Source organism: Clytia hemisphaerica, unplaced genomic scaffold, assembly GCF_902728285.1.
Source record: "Clytia hemisphaerica strain Z4C2 unplaced genomic scaffold, Clytia hemisphaerica genome assembly, whole genome shotgun sequence".
Lineage (NCBI taxonomy): Eukaryota > Metazoa > Cnidaria > Hydrozoa > Leptothecata > Clytiidae > Clytia > Clytia hemisphaerica.
In genome coordinates this window covers 23,916-39,912 of record NW_027103599.1, presented here as the reverse complement: position 1 = coordinate 39,912, position 15,997 = coordinate 23,916, and the positions used below count along the sequence as shown (strand labels likewise).

Below are 15,997 nucleotides of genomic sequence, written 5' to 3'. Positions count from 1 at the left end.
GGGGTATGAGTATATTGCAAAAAAGAGTAGTAGTTTTTCCAGGTGTTTCTATCCATATGACTTGTGTAGAAATCAAAATTCTAGACCATAAAACCACACAAATTTCCAAAAAATGGCAATAGCAACCATAGTAGCTAAGGAAATTTCATTTCGTAAATACAACTAAAACAAATAAAAATATACAGTATTTATAAAACATTAGTAAAAATATTAATTTGAACAAAACTGCATTTCCTCTAAAAAGTGATTTCATCGCAACATACTCTCACAGATTTATTGAGTTAAATTTCAGCACTATTTTTTCAATACACTAATAGTTAAATCACAGCTGAAATACTTTTTAGAGGAAATACATATGATCACTTCTTGTTTGCTTTTCCATACTGGATAACTAATGGTTTTTCTTGAAGGATGTAACCGTGAACCTGTCTCAGAGCCTTTTCTGCAATATTTTCGTTTGGAAATGTCACAAAAGCTTGTCCTTTCATACGTCCCTCTTTCATATGCCGCAACTCAAGCGTAGATTTCTCCTCCTCTGTACAATTCCTCACAAACCTTTTAAAAATAAACAATAACTCGTCTGTTGATACTTGCTTTCCAATATTTTTGACATATAAACGATTGGTTTTGTCACCTCCTTTATAATTTTTGAATTGGTTCATGTTAAGAATTTCTTCAGAAGATATTTTATTTTCTTTCAACACTTTTGCTGTAATATAATCAGCGTTATCTTCTTCTTCTTCTTCATCTTCGGACTCTATTGTACTTTGTTCTACTTTTGCAATATTTTGTCCTTCAATTTCAAAAGAAATAGTTTCATTAACATCAGGCATTACCACATGTTTTTCAATTTTCTCATCTACTTTAACAACTTTAGCAACAGGTTCAATTTTCCCAAATTGGCCTCTTTCATCAAAAATACTATAATGAACTGGTGGTGCAGCTTTCTTTTCAACTGCATCTTTTATACTATTTCCAAGTTTGAACTCCAATTTTTTAACTGATGTTGTCAATTCAAAAGGTGATTCAGTTTGAAGATCTGATTTAACAGGTTTATTCATTTGCAGCTTTTCTTGGTCCTTACTAGCAGCTGCCCTCAACCTTTTCCTCTTACGTATAGGTTGACTGATTGTTGGATTATTGATGTAAATTTCATGTTTTTTATTTTCGCTATCACTCTCAAGTTCTGATTCTTCACTAGAACAATAACTTGCCAAATCTGTGGTATCGACTGATGCATCTTGCATGTTGACTTTGTTATCTGGTAGAGGTGGAGTCGGAGTTAAACCAGCAAATGGGGGTGGTAAATGCATCTTATTCATCAAATTCAAAACCATGGTATAAAACTTTGGAACAGTTGCTAATGCATTAGCTATATTTGTTAATATTTGTACGTTAGGTTCAGGGTATTTGTAATGTAAGTGAGATGGAAAATTATGATTTAACCCTAAGCTTGGAGCTAATCCACATTGTGATAGATCATTCTCATTATCCAAATTAGTTTTATCTGCTGAATCTTTTGTTCCTGCTTTGTCAAGGAAAAATGATTTTCTATCAAAAACTTTTTGAGCTTCAATTTCATTTGCTGTTGTTTGATGAATAGGTTTAGCATATTCTACCACAAGTTTCTTTCCTAATATCTCAAATTGATGTAAAACATCCAGCGCTTGTTTGGTGGATTCAGCATCAGGAAAATCAACAAAGCAACAGCTTTTCAATTTTCCATTTAGGCATGTTACATTCTGACAACCAAATAATTGTAAAAACTCAATCTTATCTTGCTCACTAAATTTATTTGGAATGTTTTTAACAATCAGTTTTGTTTCCATTGTGTGTGGATCCTAAAATAAAAAATTTTGATAAGCATAATCAAATTATTATCGCATAACTCATTGCATAGAATATAATACCATAAGAAAGCTCTTTCCTGTATTTGGACCCTAAAGAACGAGGGTATTGAACTAGAAAGACCAACAAATTTGAAAATACCTCTCCAAGGTACAATGGGCCATTCCATTTTATATCCATACAGTGACGGGTGAACATTTTGAGGGGGTAATTCAAGCAGAATTTCCAGGGGGTCTAAAAGAGAATTTTTTGGTTCTTCCAGGGGGTAAATCTTATTGGCGTACAAACTTTCGCGAACAGAAACTTTCGCGATTTTTGCAAATTTTGGCCTTTTTCGCAAAAGTAAATGTCTTTGAAAATTCTTAACAGGGCAATTTGCAAAATTCAGTTAGGGAAACCATCCAGGATCCTGCCATTCTATAAGCCAGTAAAAACTAAATGACACTTGTAAACTTAAGTTTCTTACTATTTTCCATCAAAAACAACCAAAAACATTGCTACTTCCCAAAGCTGGAGACCAAAACAAATCATCTTCCAAGATTATGGCGCCCTTTTGGATCTATTGTTATGGCCATCTAAAATAGTGGAAAGCGTTGCGGAAAGACAGAGGCGCCCGCTGCTTCGAGAGGGTGATAACGCCAAAACGCCCAATATGATCTTCCAACAAAAGGCGAGTTAGTTACTGCGCGAGTTATGTCATACACTCCACCGCAGCGCACAACGAACGGTGTTTCAGTGAATATCAATAATTATAAGAATATCTTATGTGCTTAAATTCAGTAAACTTTCGGTGCTTCATTGAAGATTAAGAAGATAAAAATGTGCTGGATAATTTTCATTGCAACAGTTTGGTCAATCATTGCTGAAAGTTTGAAAAAGTTTTTCTGACGCAAAAAAAATTTTCAGCCAATTAAATGTGCTGATATTTACTATGTTTGCTACATCGTCTAGGCTAAAAAAAGTACTAAAAGATTGTGACCGCGTACAGGAACTTGCCAAATGTTCCTAACTGAAAGTTTACACATTGCGAAAAATTCTTTAAAAAATTGGAAATCTAAAAACCTTGAAATTGTAATAAATCAGCATATATTATCCTACGGGTACATAATGCATAAAACATAATGCATACAGTATTGCATAATGCATAATGCATAATAATTATTTGAAAATGTCAATTTTAGAGTCTATAATAAGGAGAACTTTAGACTAGTAAACTAGTCGGTTATTACTTATAACCTTATAATAAAACTGTCAATCAAATAATGTAAACATTAATTAAATATTCAGCGCGCGTGAGAGAAAAGGAAAATAACCGACTAGAAGCTACTTCCAACGCCTTTTTTTCTTCACCTAAAATCGTAAGGAGAGACGTACAGATTTCTGTATGTCTGACCCGTGCGGGATTGCATTTATTTTTCTTTCTGTTTATTGCGTTTTTATAAATGCTCATTTATTTATATGTTCCCATGTTCAATGTTACTATGAAATATCATTTAGTCAAAAAAGTTGGATGGATTCTCAAAAACCTAAAAAAAGTTGTAAAATTAAACAACGTTTTTTGAGGGAAGTAGCTTCTAGTCGTTGAAATTCAGAAAAGAGACGCAACTTCTATTTGGAGCTTGATTTTTTGTATAATAGGTCTGTTTTCAACGACTAGTTTACTAGTCTAGGAGAACTTGAAAGATGTTACTTTCAACAAAACAAATATACCATTTTCTACCAAAAAACAAAGGGTAGAAAGTAGAAAGCTGTAAATTTGAATTTTAGATGATGAAGAAAATCCATGATCCACTGAAAATGCTTGTCACCATTTTGATTTTCATAGTATAGTGTAGAAAAAACACGAAAATATCTCCTCCGTATATTACTTTTCGAAAGCGAAAACGAACGTAAATTTTATAATAGCAAGATCTTTATTCTGGGTTTTCTCGGAGATCTTTTTGAACAATTTCTAATAAATTTCAACGGGTTTTCCCTCTTACAAAGCATTAAACATGTGAATGCTTTTTGTTAGATAAGCCAATATCCAGCAAATATAAATTAAAGAGCTTATTGCGGAAGCTAGATCAAAGAAAATAGACTTCGAATCGTTTAAATGTGTTTACCTTTTTTTGAGAAAGAAGAAGGGGGAAACCTTTCTGATCTGTTGCATCTTCTTATTATTTATGCTGACGGAAGATCCTTTGTTTTTATGATTCGAATGTTTTCTCTTTCGTTTGAATTCAAAAAAGTAAATATTATGTCTCGGGAAATCCCTCTTATTGGCAGATTGGAATGTTTACAAGAAACTCTTCTAAAGAGGTTTTCGCGGTTTTAGCCTCTACAAAGGAGAGTTTTAGAAAATACAAATCGTTCTGTAAATTACACAATACCATTATGCATTATGTTTTATTCATTTTGTACCCGTCGATAAATTATCCTTTAATGCAAGTCAAAGAGCAACCGTCTTTAGCAGATTGAAGGAATTCTTTTCACTTTTAAGGCAATTTTTATTCGAAAATTCTCCTTTTTACCCAACCAATTTGCGAAAATTTATGCTTGCAAAAACATTTTTTCCTCAAATTCGCGAAAGTAAACGTCGCAAATTTCGTAATTTATCGACCTCGCAAAAGTAAGTACGCCTACTAAAGTAGCTTATACACTGTCACTTTAAGGTATAAATCAGGTATAAATTTAGCCTAGTTAACTAAGCCTGTATTCACAAGGCTAGGACACATGGCTTATGGCAATATAGCGTTTTTCGGCGCTTTAAAGATTTTTTATATTTTAAGTTTGCCTTGGAATACTGGCTTAGGGAAAGGGTGCGTTCATAATATGAACGCAGGATTCAGTGAGCTTCTGATTGGTCAGAGTGGCTCACGTGGTAAAAAATCGGGAGTTTTCGTGAGCGATAGAAGTTTATAATTATTTTATTAGAAAACGAGTAGAAGAGGATGGGACTCATTGAATGCAAGATCTTTCTTCGATTATATTATGATGTGAGACTATTACCATGAGAGAGCCGAGAGATATATTTGGAATACTGTATCAGAAAAAGTTTTCAAGACCTGATCCCGACCTGATAGTGCTTCTCTTGTTTTTGGGAAGAATTGAACTGATGAAGAAAAAAGAATGCTATTCGTCGTAAAGACAGCAAAAGTTGCTTGTTTCCAGAATGGCAAATAATAAAGTAAAGATTTGTGATTGAACATTGACTATCATATGTGGCAATATATAAGAGAGAGTACTTGTACAGATCCTATGCTGTAGTTCTGTATTCTGATTGGATTGCATGACATGATATTTTATTATACTGTAATGGCAGTGAGGATATTATCGCGATTCTCAGATTTACGGAAAACACCAGCTTTTTGCTGATTTTTGCCTCGATTGCCCAAAACCTGTAACCTTTTTAGCTTGAGGGAAGAAAAAAATTAGAGTTTTTGGGTTTGCCAAAAAAACGCCTAGTCAAAATTGTTTCATCTTCGCAGGATCCATTCCCAACCTCGAAATACATCTTTTTATCTAGGGGTTTTTTTGGTAAGTTCTTCCTTCGAAGAATATCGATCACTTTCGTTTTCCCCTGAAGACCGCGAGAGAAAAAATATTAGGGCCTGCGCACTCACTTTCGTTTTTTATAATTTTATAATGACGTATAACAAGGTAACGTAATTCATGCAAAAATAATAATAATCTTTTTGTTTTTATTTTCAGGTATGCCGCCAAACATTGACGTCATCGTGTATGGATTTAGCATGAACAATAGGACCGACAGACTCGACAAAAGGAACAAACAATAAGACGACCCGAGAATCTTACGATGAGGGCGTTTTGTCTCCGCCTGATATCACGCCCACAGAAGACGCTGTTTAAAAAGCGGGGGTAAAAATAGTAAGTAATAGCTTTTGTAAGTGTTTATTTTGCGAAATATATAACCATTTTCTTATATGGTCTACAAATTAGCATTTTTAGAATTTTAATAATGAAAACTTAAATATATAATGAAGAAAAAAACGAACCGTTTCAATTTTTTTATACGTTTCACCCCTGGAAAAATTATGTATTACTTATTACGTAACTTTACATCTCCTGACTCGCTAACTCCCAGAGGAATTCCGATTGTAAACCCGATTGGTTAATTTCGGAACATCTTCATAATGGCAGATAATTTAGAAGTGTCTAGTGGAAAGGTCGTGTGAACTTTTTGATGTCAGTATTAATTTTGTTGGTTGATGGCTTGTTGAATCTGGCAAGAAAAAAGTAAACAGGTATAGCTTTTTCTAACCAAGGATCTGAAGGATTCGAGCCACACTGAATGGATAGATGATAGACAGCTCTTGGTTTTTGACTGGTTGTGGTTTCTTGTTGTTTTATGAATTTGAGACTTTGTGCTCGATTTTACAGACAATGACATCTTTGATATTCGAAGAACATAAAATTGTCGGTGCTTATTTTCAGTGACAGCTATACGAATTCAAGACTCAAGAAAATGTTTTTTTGGGGGGGATTGATTACATTGTTTTGTATACGGTATTTTAGCCTGCTAGTCTAAAGTAATTTTTATCTATTTTGTTGAAGGTTATTTTTATGATGAGCTTTGTAAAAATCATACAAAATACTTTTATATCAAATCATAAAATTATCACTCAAGAAACGAATTTGTCTCTTGTTGACTTTTCCATAAAACACAAACATAACTTTTTGAAAAAAATGAACAAATTTTCCTTCACTCTCCATCGGCACACTTTACAATAGAATTTCATTTTATATTTTACAAAAGGAGCGCATAAACTGTAAGACGGAGAGTTTGTTTATCTAATCTTACAATAAGAGCCAATCAGAAGATAGAAAAAAGGACAAAATAAAAAAATTCTAAATAATGTTTTGATATTGTGTTCTGTGTGTGTGATTTCATATTTTTGATATGAGACGAATTAAGTCAACGACGAATAATTATGCAAATTATGTGAGTTTACGTTATCCCTCACCGCGAAATTTGAATTGTCGTTGTTGTCAGTTGATAAGCTACCGAGTTTACTGTCCCTAAGCTAGTTATTCAGTCACAACTTAACCATCAGATTTATTCAAGTGACTGAATCGAACTAGCTTAGATTTCTAGGCTAGTATAAATCACAGTCAGGCACATCCTGGCAAATGAACGGGGTATTTTTCACTTGTGATTGGTGGCAAATGCAAGGGGTCGAAAACAAAAGTGATGTAATAGTGCTGAATACCCCACGCAATTGAACCGGGTTTGAAATATTTTGCTTCATTTTGAAGAACTGCATGATCTGCCGAATTATGATACTTGCCGAATCTTGGTCGCCGCTAACTCGGGTCCAGACCCCGGGTCCAAGATTCGGCAGAGTAGCCCAACGTTAGGCAAAATCGAAAGTGGAAAATCGAAAAGTTCAAAAGTCCGAAAAAAATATCGAATCGAATTTTTTTCATTTTCGAAAATTATCATTTTTGAGGCCTGGGGACGAGTTTTTTAGCCTAAACGAGGCTAAAACCTATTTAAGGAATGCTAAAATTTTCCTTAAGCCATAAATTTTACAATTTGACCTACAAATGATTTCAAAGATACTGAAGTTGAGCCAGTGCGGTTAGCACGTTCAACAGTCTAATATTAGTTTTGTGACTTAAGGGACATCATTCGGCAACGTCTTTCTTGCCTAATGTTGGTCTTGTGACTCAAGGGACATCATTCGGCAACGTCTTTCTTGCCTAATGTTGGTCCTGTTAATTAAGGGACATCATTCGGCAACGTCTTTCTTGCCTAATGTTGGTCCTGTGAATTAAGGGACATCATTCGGCAACGTTTTTCTTGCCTAATGTTGGTCTTGTGACTTAAGGGACATCATTAGGCAACATTTCTTTGCCTAATGTTGGTCTTGTGAATTAAGGGACATCATTCGGCAACGTCTTCCTCGCCTAATGTTGGTCTTGTGACTTAAGGGACATCATTCGGCAACGTTTTTCCTTGCCTAGTGTTGGTCTTGTGACTTAATTTCCATCATTCGGCAACATTTTCCTTGCCTAATGTTGGTCTTGTGACTTAAGGGACATCATTCGGCAACATTTTCCTTGCCTAATGTTGGTCTTGCGACTTAATTTCCATCATTCGGCAACATTTTCCTTGCCTAATGTTGGTCTTGTGACTTAAGGGACATCATTCGGCAACGTTTTTTCTTGCCTAGTGTTGGTCTTGTGACTTAAGGGACATCATTCGGCAACATTTTTTCTTGCCTAATGTTGGTCTTGTGACTTAAGGGACATCATTCGGCAACATTTTCCTTGCCTAATGTTGGTCTTGCAACTTAATTTCCATCATTCGGCAACATTTTCCTTGCCTAATGTTGGTCTTGTGACTTAAGGGACATCATTCGGCAACGTTTTTTCTTGCCTAATGTTGGTCTTGTGAATTAATTGCGGTCCCTGCGTAGCCTAAGTTATTGCACATAATTAGGCAGTTTCTTACAAAAAAGTAATTGAATAATCTTTTCTCGAATCCACAATTTATTTAACATCGATCGCCCTTATTTATACTTGAAGATTGTTCGACACAACAAGTTGCCACAATCAGATTGCTTGAGATCGGGATTACTTTCTTTTTATAAAAGTAGCGGCAAAATGACCCTTTACGTCATGCGTATTTTTTATTTTTCTGAACCACAAGTAATTATTTGGCGTGGAAAGCTTTAAGAACTGAATTACCTATATTGATATTTTAGAGTTCGAGTACTATCCTCCGTACATCGAAGTTATCGGCACAATGGTACTCGATAATTCGTTTGCGGTTGAATTAGAACTCGACTCGCTCTTGGTAAAGCGTTTGCTGACCAACATTAGGCAAGCGCGACCAAGATTCGGCAAGGGACCAAGATTCGGCAGAGAACCAAGATTAGACGGAACACTGCATAGATGAAATTTTTTTTCCATGGGTCAATTTTTTCTTTGAAGATTGAAGAAACTTTTAACAAAAAAATAAAGTTCCCAGCTTTCTACCTTTTTTCCCGTTTTCAGTTTGAAGTTCATTTTTATTCATTTTTACACTTTTAGCCTGAGATGTCCTATCTCATTTGCAGTGGGTGACGAAAGCCCCATGCAAATGCTCACCCCGTTCATTTGCCAGGATGTGCCTGACTGAATACGACCCTCGACATGGCCCGAGAATTCTCGGGCCAAAACTTTTATTGGAATTTGCTTAAAGCCCGAGGATGGCCCGAGCTGGCCCGAGCTGGCCCGAGAATTCGGGCCGTGTTCGGGCCACACGCGGGCCACGCACGGGCCACACTCGGGCCAATTTTTAAAAACATGATTTAAACAGGCGTGTAATTTCAGGACTGAATTTTTTTAACATTTTCTTTGAGAAAAACTTGGTTTCTCTTAATTATATTAAATATATGAATGTTGTAAATTCATATAAATATTAAATGTCTTATTTGGTATGAAAACATGGTTATAAATATACTTAGGGTGGAAATATTTGCTAGTAAACTGGTCCTGGTTTTAAAACTGAAGCGTGTCAACGGGAAGCTCGTAAGTTTTTTTGAGCGATATAAACAAAACAGACAAATCTTATTTTGTACTATTTTGTTTGACTGGGCATGCTGAATCAATTTAAATATGGAATCTTCTGACATGGCCCGAACATGGCCCGAATGACTCAGGTCATGTTCGGGCCAAAAGAATTGATAGAGTCTCTCGGCCTCTCGGCCCGAACATGGCCTGAAGAGGCCCGAGAATTCTCGGGCCATGTCGAGGGTCGTGACTGAATCAGGACTGTCTATTTCTATTTCTATTTGGTTGAGTAGCAGGAGGCTTTGAGGCTAATTTTCGCAACTAATAGTAATCTATAGTTGCCAACTATAGACACTTTCCCCATCCAGTCTCTGGAAATTGCGGCTTGTGCGCGCCGGATATCTCCGGCATAGATTTGAGGTTTGAGATCTGCTGCCTTCAACTTTTCCCAGTTAAGTTGGTGCAGCTCCTGCATAACATTTCCCTCCTTTCCAGACTGGGATGCTTTCGATTAGCGCCCTTTTCCTGAATATATAATAAAAAAATATTTAAATCCCCGTCCCTGTGATGACAATTAACCTCTATAAACTGAAAAAAAATCAAGCTGCCAGGGTTCTCCTTGGCCCTACACACTACAAATCAAGCCTGAGTAGAAAATTTACTATACGCTATACATGGATAAGTAACTTACTGTCAGATAAAGATTTCTGGGTAAAAGTGCTGTCGAACAGTTGAAAATCTTCCAAAATTCCGCATGTTGGAATTACCTGAAGTGACTCCTATACTTGAAATGTGCTTGCGCGGTCATTCTGAGTATCGAATCTCTCTTTGTGATATTTCGTGGCGCGTGACAAATAAAATCAGAACATTCTATTTATTCAGGTAAAAGATTGTTTACAATCGAAATCAAAACAAATATGGCGGACGAAGAATACAGTTTGTCAGAATTTGAAGAAGATGAAGAAAGTTTTGAAGAATCTGATGGCGAATCTTATGAAAGTGAAAATGATCATGTAGATGAAAGTAAAGACTTTTCAGAAACTGATAAAGAGCTTCATAATTTATTTGAAAGTACAAATTTAGAGGATGTTGGTGGTGATGAATTTGCAATTCAAAGTCCTGAAATTTTGTTAGCAACTTTGCGGAAGGAAGATGACACATACCTTGAATTTGAGTCACTAAAAGTAAACAGAATTAAGTGTTTGGGACTATGTAAAATAATATTTGGACATGATGACTGGAGAACAGCAGAAGCACATATCCAACTTGCAGAAGCATACACCAAAGGGAAATGGTACCACCAGCAATCATTGAAACATGCAAATTTGGCACGTGACATTCTACTAGCAGTTCAGAACAAAAACAAAGGTTCTGTTCCTTATCTCGAGCTTGAAAGTCTTCTTCAAAACATGTACTTAATTCTTGGAAAAACAAATTTAAAGTTAGGAAGAGATAAAGCTTCAGAAAACTGTTTGTTAAAAGCAAAACTTGTTTCTGACAAAACTCAGTCTGGGAGTATCAAATTTCAGCTTCTGCGTGTATCAATTCTATCAGCTTTGGCTGATACCTCAAGTAAGCTTGGAAATTTTGGACAAAGTACTGAATTTATTGAGGAAGCTTTAGAAAATGTCCATAAAATGGATGACACTTATAAACACCTTGCAATTAACTTGTACAAACAAATGGTAAATATTGAGCTGCTTAATGAAAAGTATGCAAATCTTGATGCTGCAAATGATTCAGCACAAAAAGCTTTGAGTATTTCTATTGATGAGAATGGACATGACTTCCAAGAGACAGCAGAACTTTTTACTTTACTTTGTAAAGTAGAATCACTCAGAGAAATTAGTGATTATGATAAAATCGAGAAAAATATCTCTGAAGCATTAGGAATCTATGAAACTCTTGATCTTAATGAAAAGCAAATATCGACTTTACAAATACATTGTAAGATTCTGATGCAACAGGATAAACTGGTTGATGCAAAATCACTCTTAGATGGAGCTATTGAAAAATGTGAGAATTGGTTTGGGGACTGTTCTCTACAAACTGCAGAATTGTATGATCTCATGGGAAGTATACTGTTTGCACAAAAAAGGTTACCAAATGCACTGTCTTACTTTACAAAGGCTTTTGAGATTTATGATGGGAAAAGAAAATGTCTCAAGAAGAAAGAAAAATTAAAACATATCATTGAGATCATTCGAAAGACTTGCAAAGATGATAAGCTGAAGACATCAGAGGAACGTTTGAAAGAGAGACCTAGGTTTGCATGATCTTTGTTTATGTAATTTAACTTATTGTTACACTTTATACACTAATAACTTTTTACACTAATAACTTTTGTTTTGTTACACTAATTTCATACTAATTTTGCGTAAAATTATCTTTAGGTGTACAAACTTTCACGAGCAGAAACTTTCGCGAAATTTGCGAAAGTTTATGCTCGTGAAAAATTCTCAAAAAAATTGGAAGTCTATAAAACTTAGCGAGCCTCACCAACCAGAAACCGGGATTTTTCATTCCATTTCTATAATTGCGTAGAAAAAACGCGGGTGACGCCTATACTACAGGCTAATAAAACCTCGAAATTGCGAAATCGTAATAATTATCAAATGTTCGGCATATTTTTATCATTTAATGCCTTTTTAATGTCGTTGGGCGGCCGTCTGCCTTTCCTTGGACACAGGAACGCGGTAATAGTACATAGAAAATACAAATTACTGCGGGAGATTGGTTTGGAAAGAAAAAATAGCATTCAGCAAACGTAGTGAGCCGATTGCAAGCGTAAGCTGTAGCGAAAAACAACGACGTTGTTTACTAGTCTAATTTTTATCCAACGATTCGCGAAAGTTTATGCTTGCGAAAAACATTTTTTCCTAAAATTCGCGAAAGTAAATGTCATAGATTTCGTCAGTTTCTCACCTCGCAAAAGTTTCTGCTCGCGAAAGTTTGTATGCCTAAATATTACATATTTGTAAATGAAGAATTAAATACTCTTTAAAAGTTTTTTTAAGATTACAAAAAATATAAACATAAAAACGAGACCTGTAAAAGTATTTTAAGCATCTCGTATTTCAACCTTTTCGATCCTTTAGCCCAAGGTTTTTGGCTGAAAAAAATTCTTTCATCCATTGTTTGTTCGTCTTTACAAATTTCGATAAAAAGAATTAAGTTATTTTGTGAAACTTTTATAAGATTAAATGGCTTCGAATTTCATAGAAAATGGCACAAAAAATACTCACAAAATTGTAAAAATAAGAACATTATTAGGCTTAAAAGATTTTTGTATGTTCCTTATAAAAAGATGTGAAACTTAAGAACCTGCATTATTGAACTAATTGCCTATTCTAGACAACGAATTTCAATTCTAATGTTCTCACACTTTTGTAAATATCTTTAAAAGTCGTAAAATCTCAATCAAAATGCAAACAATTCTTGGGAAAAAAACTTGAAATCATTACTCTTAGGTTCCAAATAAACGGGGGGGGGGGGGGTTCGAATAAACCGGGGGGGGGGGTTGGAAAATTTTCTAGATTTTGATAAACGGGGGGGGACCTAATTGCCGGGGGGCTGGAAATTGTACTTTTGAAACCCAAAAATAAGGTAAAAATAGGCTATAATCAGGCTATTTAGAGCAAAATAAGGGGCCTTCACTTTGACAGCTGAAAATTTTCTTAGAGATTAATAAACGGGGGGTCCTCATAAGGTCCGGGGGGTTGGAAAATTTTCGAAAAATTAACAAGCGGGGGGGGCCGTTTATTTGGAACCTAAGAGTACTTTATAACTTTTCAGCTTTAAAACGAACAGGCGGGTTAACGTTTTGATCACAGGCGATATTTTTCAACTGTTACTTAAAAAAGATGAATGTTTCTGGTAAATCACTTAGACAGGATATTAAACCTTCTGAATTTAATCAACTCTAAAATTCAAAACCAAAAAAAGCAGAGTGTTTGTTATCATCAAATTCCGATCATCAATTATTCATTAAAGGCGTGTTTCTATCATTTTATCTTCCTGTGATGTTAAATGAAGAGTTAAAACACGGTAAAAGCATTGTGTTAAAGATCTTTGTCCTTTTTTAAACTGATATGCGGACTTCTCGGAACGTTATATTAAAGTTCAGTCCAATTTGCCACAAAAACCGATAGCCTAGTATACCTTCTCGGTCAAAACTTAGTCGGCCTTAATTTTAGTTGGCCCAAATTTTTAGTCGGCCCTAATTTAGGCCACCAAGCCAAAATTTAGTCAGTCATTTAGGGCCGACTAAGTTTTGGCCGATAAGGTATGTATAATTACTATTGTCACCGTCGTTTTGTATAAGATTCCCGTTTCCGCACTAAGATTCTTGTCACTTTTCCGGAATCTTTACGCTATTTTCTTGGGATAACTGGCATGAAATTGGGAAGGGTTTGTTTCTAAAGGTACGTAAAATCTTGTTTACTCACGAAAATGCCTAACTTTCCGAGGTTTATTTTTCAGCGACCCGAACTCCTGGTCTTTTTCCGCTAGAAAAGTGGCAAAGGAATCTTAGTGCAGAAATGTACATTACCTTAAAGTATCAAACTAAAAGAGTATAGGAGATAAAAGAAATGCATGTTTTCACTGCAGAAGACCGCCAAACCTTACTTAAAACCCGTGACCAGATGGTTCGAATTAAAAAGGAATTGAGATTGTAATTTGAAATTAAGTTCTTATGAAAAAGCCTCACCACCGATACATTGAATTGCTTTGAATTGCTTGAATACTTTCAATTTTGAAAATCAAGCGTGCATGGCAAGTTTTTCATTGTAATAAAAATTTAAAACATATTAGTAGTAATATGACGTCATTTAAAGAGGTGGGAACACGACCCCCATCGAAACGGGAAAATCGGGAAAATAATGACTAAATTTTGTAAGGTGGCTTACATATGCCCTCTAGCCTTTAGATCAAAAATGGTCAAATCTATAACTAGTAAACGGCAACTTAAAAAGTTCTAAAGACCAATACATGAGGAATACAGCTGCCGTTTTAAAAACATCCGTACTGTAGAAAATTTTGATTATTCAACAAATTCAAATCTTATCCTTGTTTCGCAGAACACTACAGGGTCCCAGTTTCCAAGGAGGCAACAAGGAAATGATAGATATCCGTTGAAAAAGGGGGCACCTGGTAAAAGAATTGTTTATGAACTTCAAATAATAAATTAAATCGTTTACTCAAACTAGAACTTCAAATAATGTTTAAGAAAAAAAGCGTGACGTAACATAAATATATAAATTGATAAGTACACACACAAGGCTGGCCTAAAAAGGGAAACAAAACGTCCCTTTTTTGTTGAAATTTTAAATAAACTTTTAAAAATAATACTCTATGGAAATCGGGAAATCTAAATGAACCTTCTTGAAAATTTGATGAAGTCAATACGAAACTGAAAGGAAGACTTCTTTTGAACTTTGGATATAAAAAGTAATGTAAAACCTTAAAATCCGTACTAGTTCATTGAACACTCAACGCTCACTATAAAAAAAATCTCAAATTGGAAAAGTGAAAATTTTAAATAATTTACAAAAGAAGTCTTAGAAAAATTTAAAATTTCAAAAGTTCGTTATGGAGTTGCATCTTTTGGTATCGTTTGTCTTGGTTTTAATTTACCCAGTCGAATCAAGGAGAAGTTTTCGTTACGGGAAGGTATGCTACTTAAATACTCCCATACTCCTCCCAAAGAGTGGAAATCAGATTCTAAAAATTTTATTCTTGCCTTCATGTGGAAACCAAACTAGTATGATTAGACTAAATACTTTTGGAGTGGTTTCCGCATCGTAGCAGAAGATAATCCTTGCATCACGAGTACTAAAATAGATAGTTTCTCCGAGTTATTATTTTTGCATTTTTGTGGGTTTTTTAGAAGATTATTATTCAATAAAGTCACCTGCTCCTCATCCTAAACGCATCTCCGATCTACAATCAGTTCCAAAATACTTGGCACAAAAAGGAAATTTCCCATGAAACAGGCTATTTTACCATTTCTCGAAAATTGAAGTTCGTGCGAGAATGTTAATTTCGGGCCGTCAACTTAATTTCATCGAATATTTCGATCTGGGAGGGATTTATTGGTTTCTAGGCTATATTTAAAGCCCTACCGGACCATTTTTGTACTTTTTGCAGAGTTAAAACTCTACCTTTGCAACCTAATATGGAGCACTTACAAATCGTTTGTGGTTATAAAATTTCATGGGAAATTTCCTTTTTGTGCCAAGTATTTTGGAACTGATTGTAAATGCTTTGAGTAAATTTAAGTCGGAGATGCGTGTAGGATGATGGTATGGGTCGCAACGTAGTATCGATAGTAGGGAGCATAAAAATAAAACAACTCTCTTAACACTTATTGAACAGCTAGAATCACAATCTTCATACCTCTTTCAGCTGTTAAAGAAACAATATGACGGAATACTTGAAGATATGAAGCAACACACCGACTTGGTCCGTCTGCAATCAATAACAAAGCGAGGAGCTTTACCACAGGGAAGTCTCAGATCAATCTGTCAAAGTTTTTGTCTAAGCAATGATTGTTATGGACCACCGTGTGATGCGTTCGTTTATGGCCGCGAGGAGAGGAGATCTATCAAAAGGGGAGCCCTACCTCAGGGTAGATTAAGGTCTG

The 15,997-nt window shown here is 35.2% G+C and overlaps 3 protein-coding genes across 4 annotated transcripts in view; 1 reads left to right on the top strand and 2 right to left on the bottom strand.

Moving 5' to 3' along the window:
• LOC136802001 (uncharacterized) overlaps window positions 1-15,997 on the bottom strand; it is a 253,117-nt gene that overhangs the window by 213,313 nt on the left and 23,807 nt on the right. The window lies entirely within an intron of this gene.
• LOC136801982 (RNA-binding region-containing protein 3-like) overlaps window positions 308-15,997 on the bottom strand; it is a 33,225-nt gene continuing 17,535 nt past the window's right edge. Inside the window, exons 1-2 of one of the 2 annotated variants that reach the window (XM_067058677.1) lie at window positions 10,043-10,086; window positions 308-1,841 (exon numbers count right to left, since the gene is read on the bottom strand). In XM_067058677.1, the coding sequence (XP_066914778.1) occupies window positions 360-1,829 (1,470 nt within the window). In that variant the 5' untranslated portion in view covers window positions 1,830-1,841; window positions 10,043-10,086 and the 3' untranslated portion in view covers window positions 308-359. Of the gene's footprint in view, window positions 1,842-10,042; window positions 10,087-15,997 lie in introns of those variants that run through there. The other variant, XM_067058676.1, reaches the window with a different exon arrangement.
• Window positions 10,246-12,417, top strand: LOC136801981 (tetratricopeptide repeat protein 23-like). The gene has a single exon (XM_067058675.1). It carries the CDS (start codon window positions 10,269-10,271, stop codon window positions 11,625-11,627), a length of 1,359 nt encoding a protein of 452 aa, XP_066914776.1. The 5' UTR covers window positions 10,246-10,268; the 3' UTR covers window positions 11,628-12,417.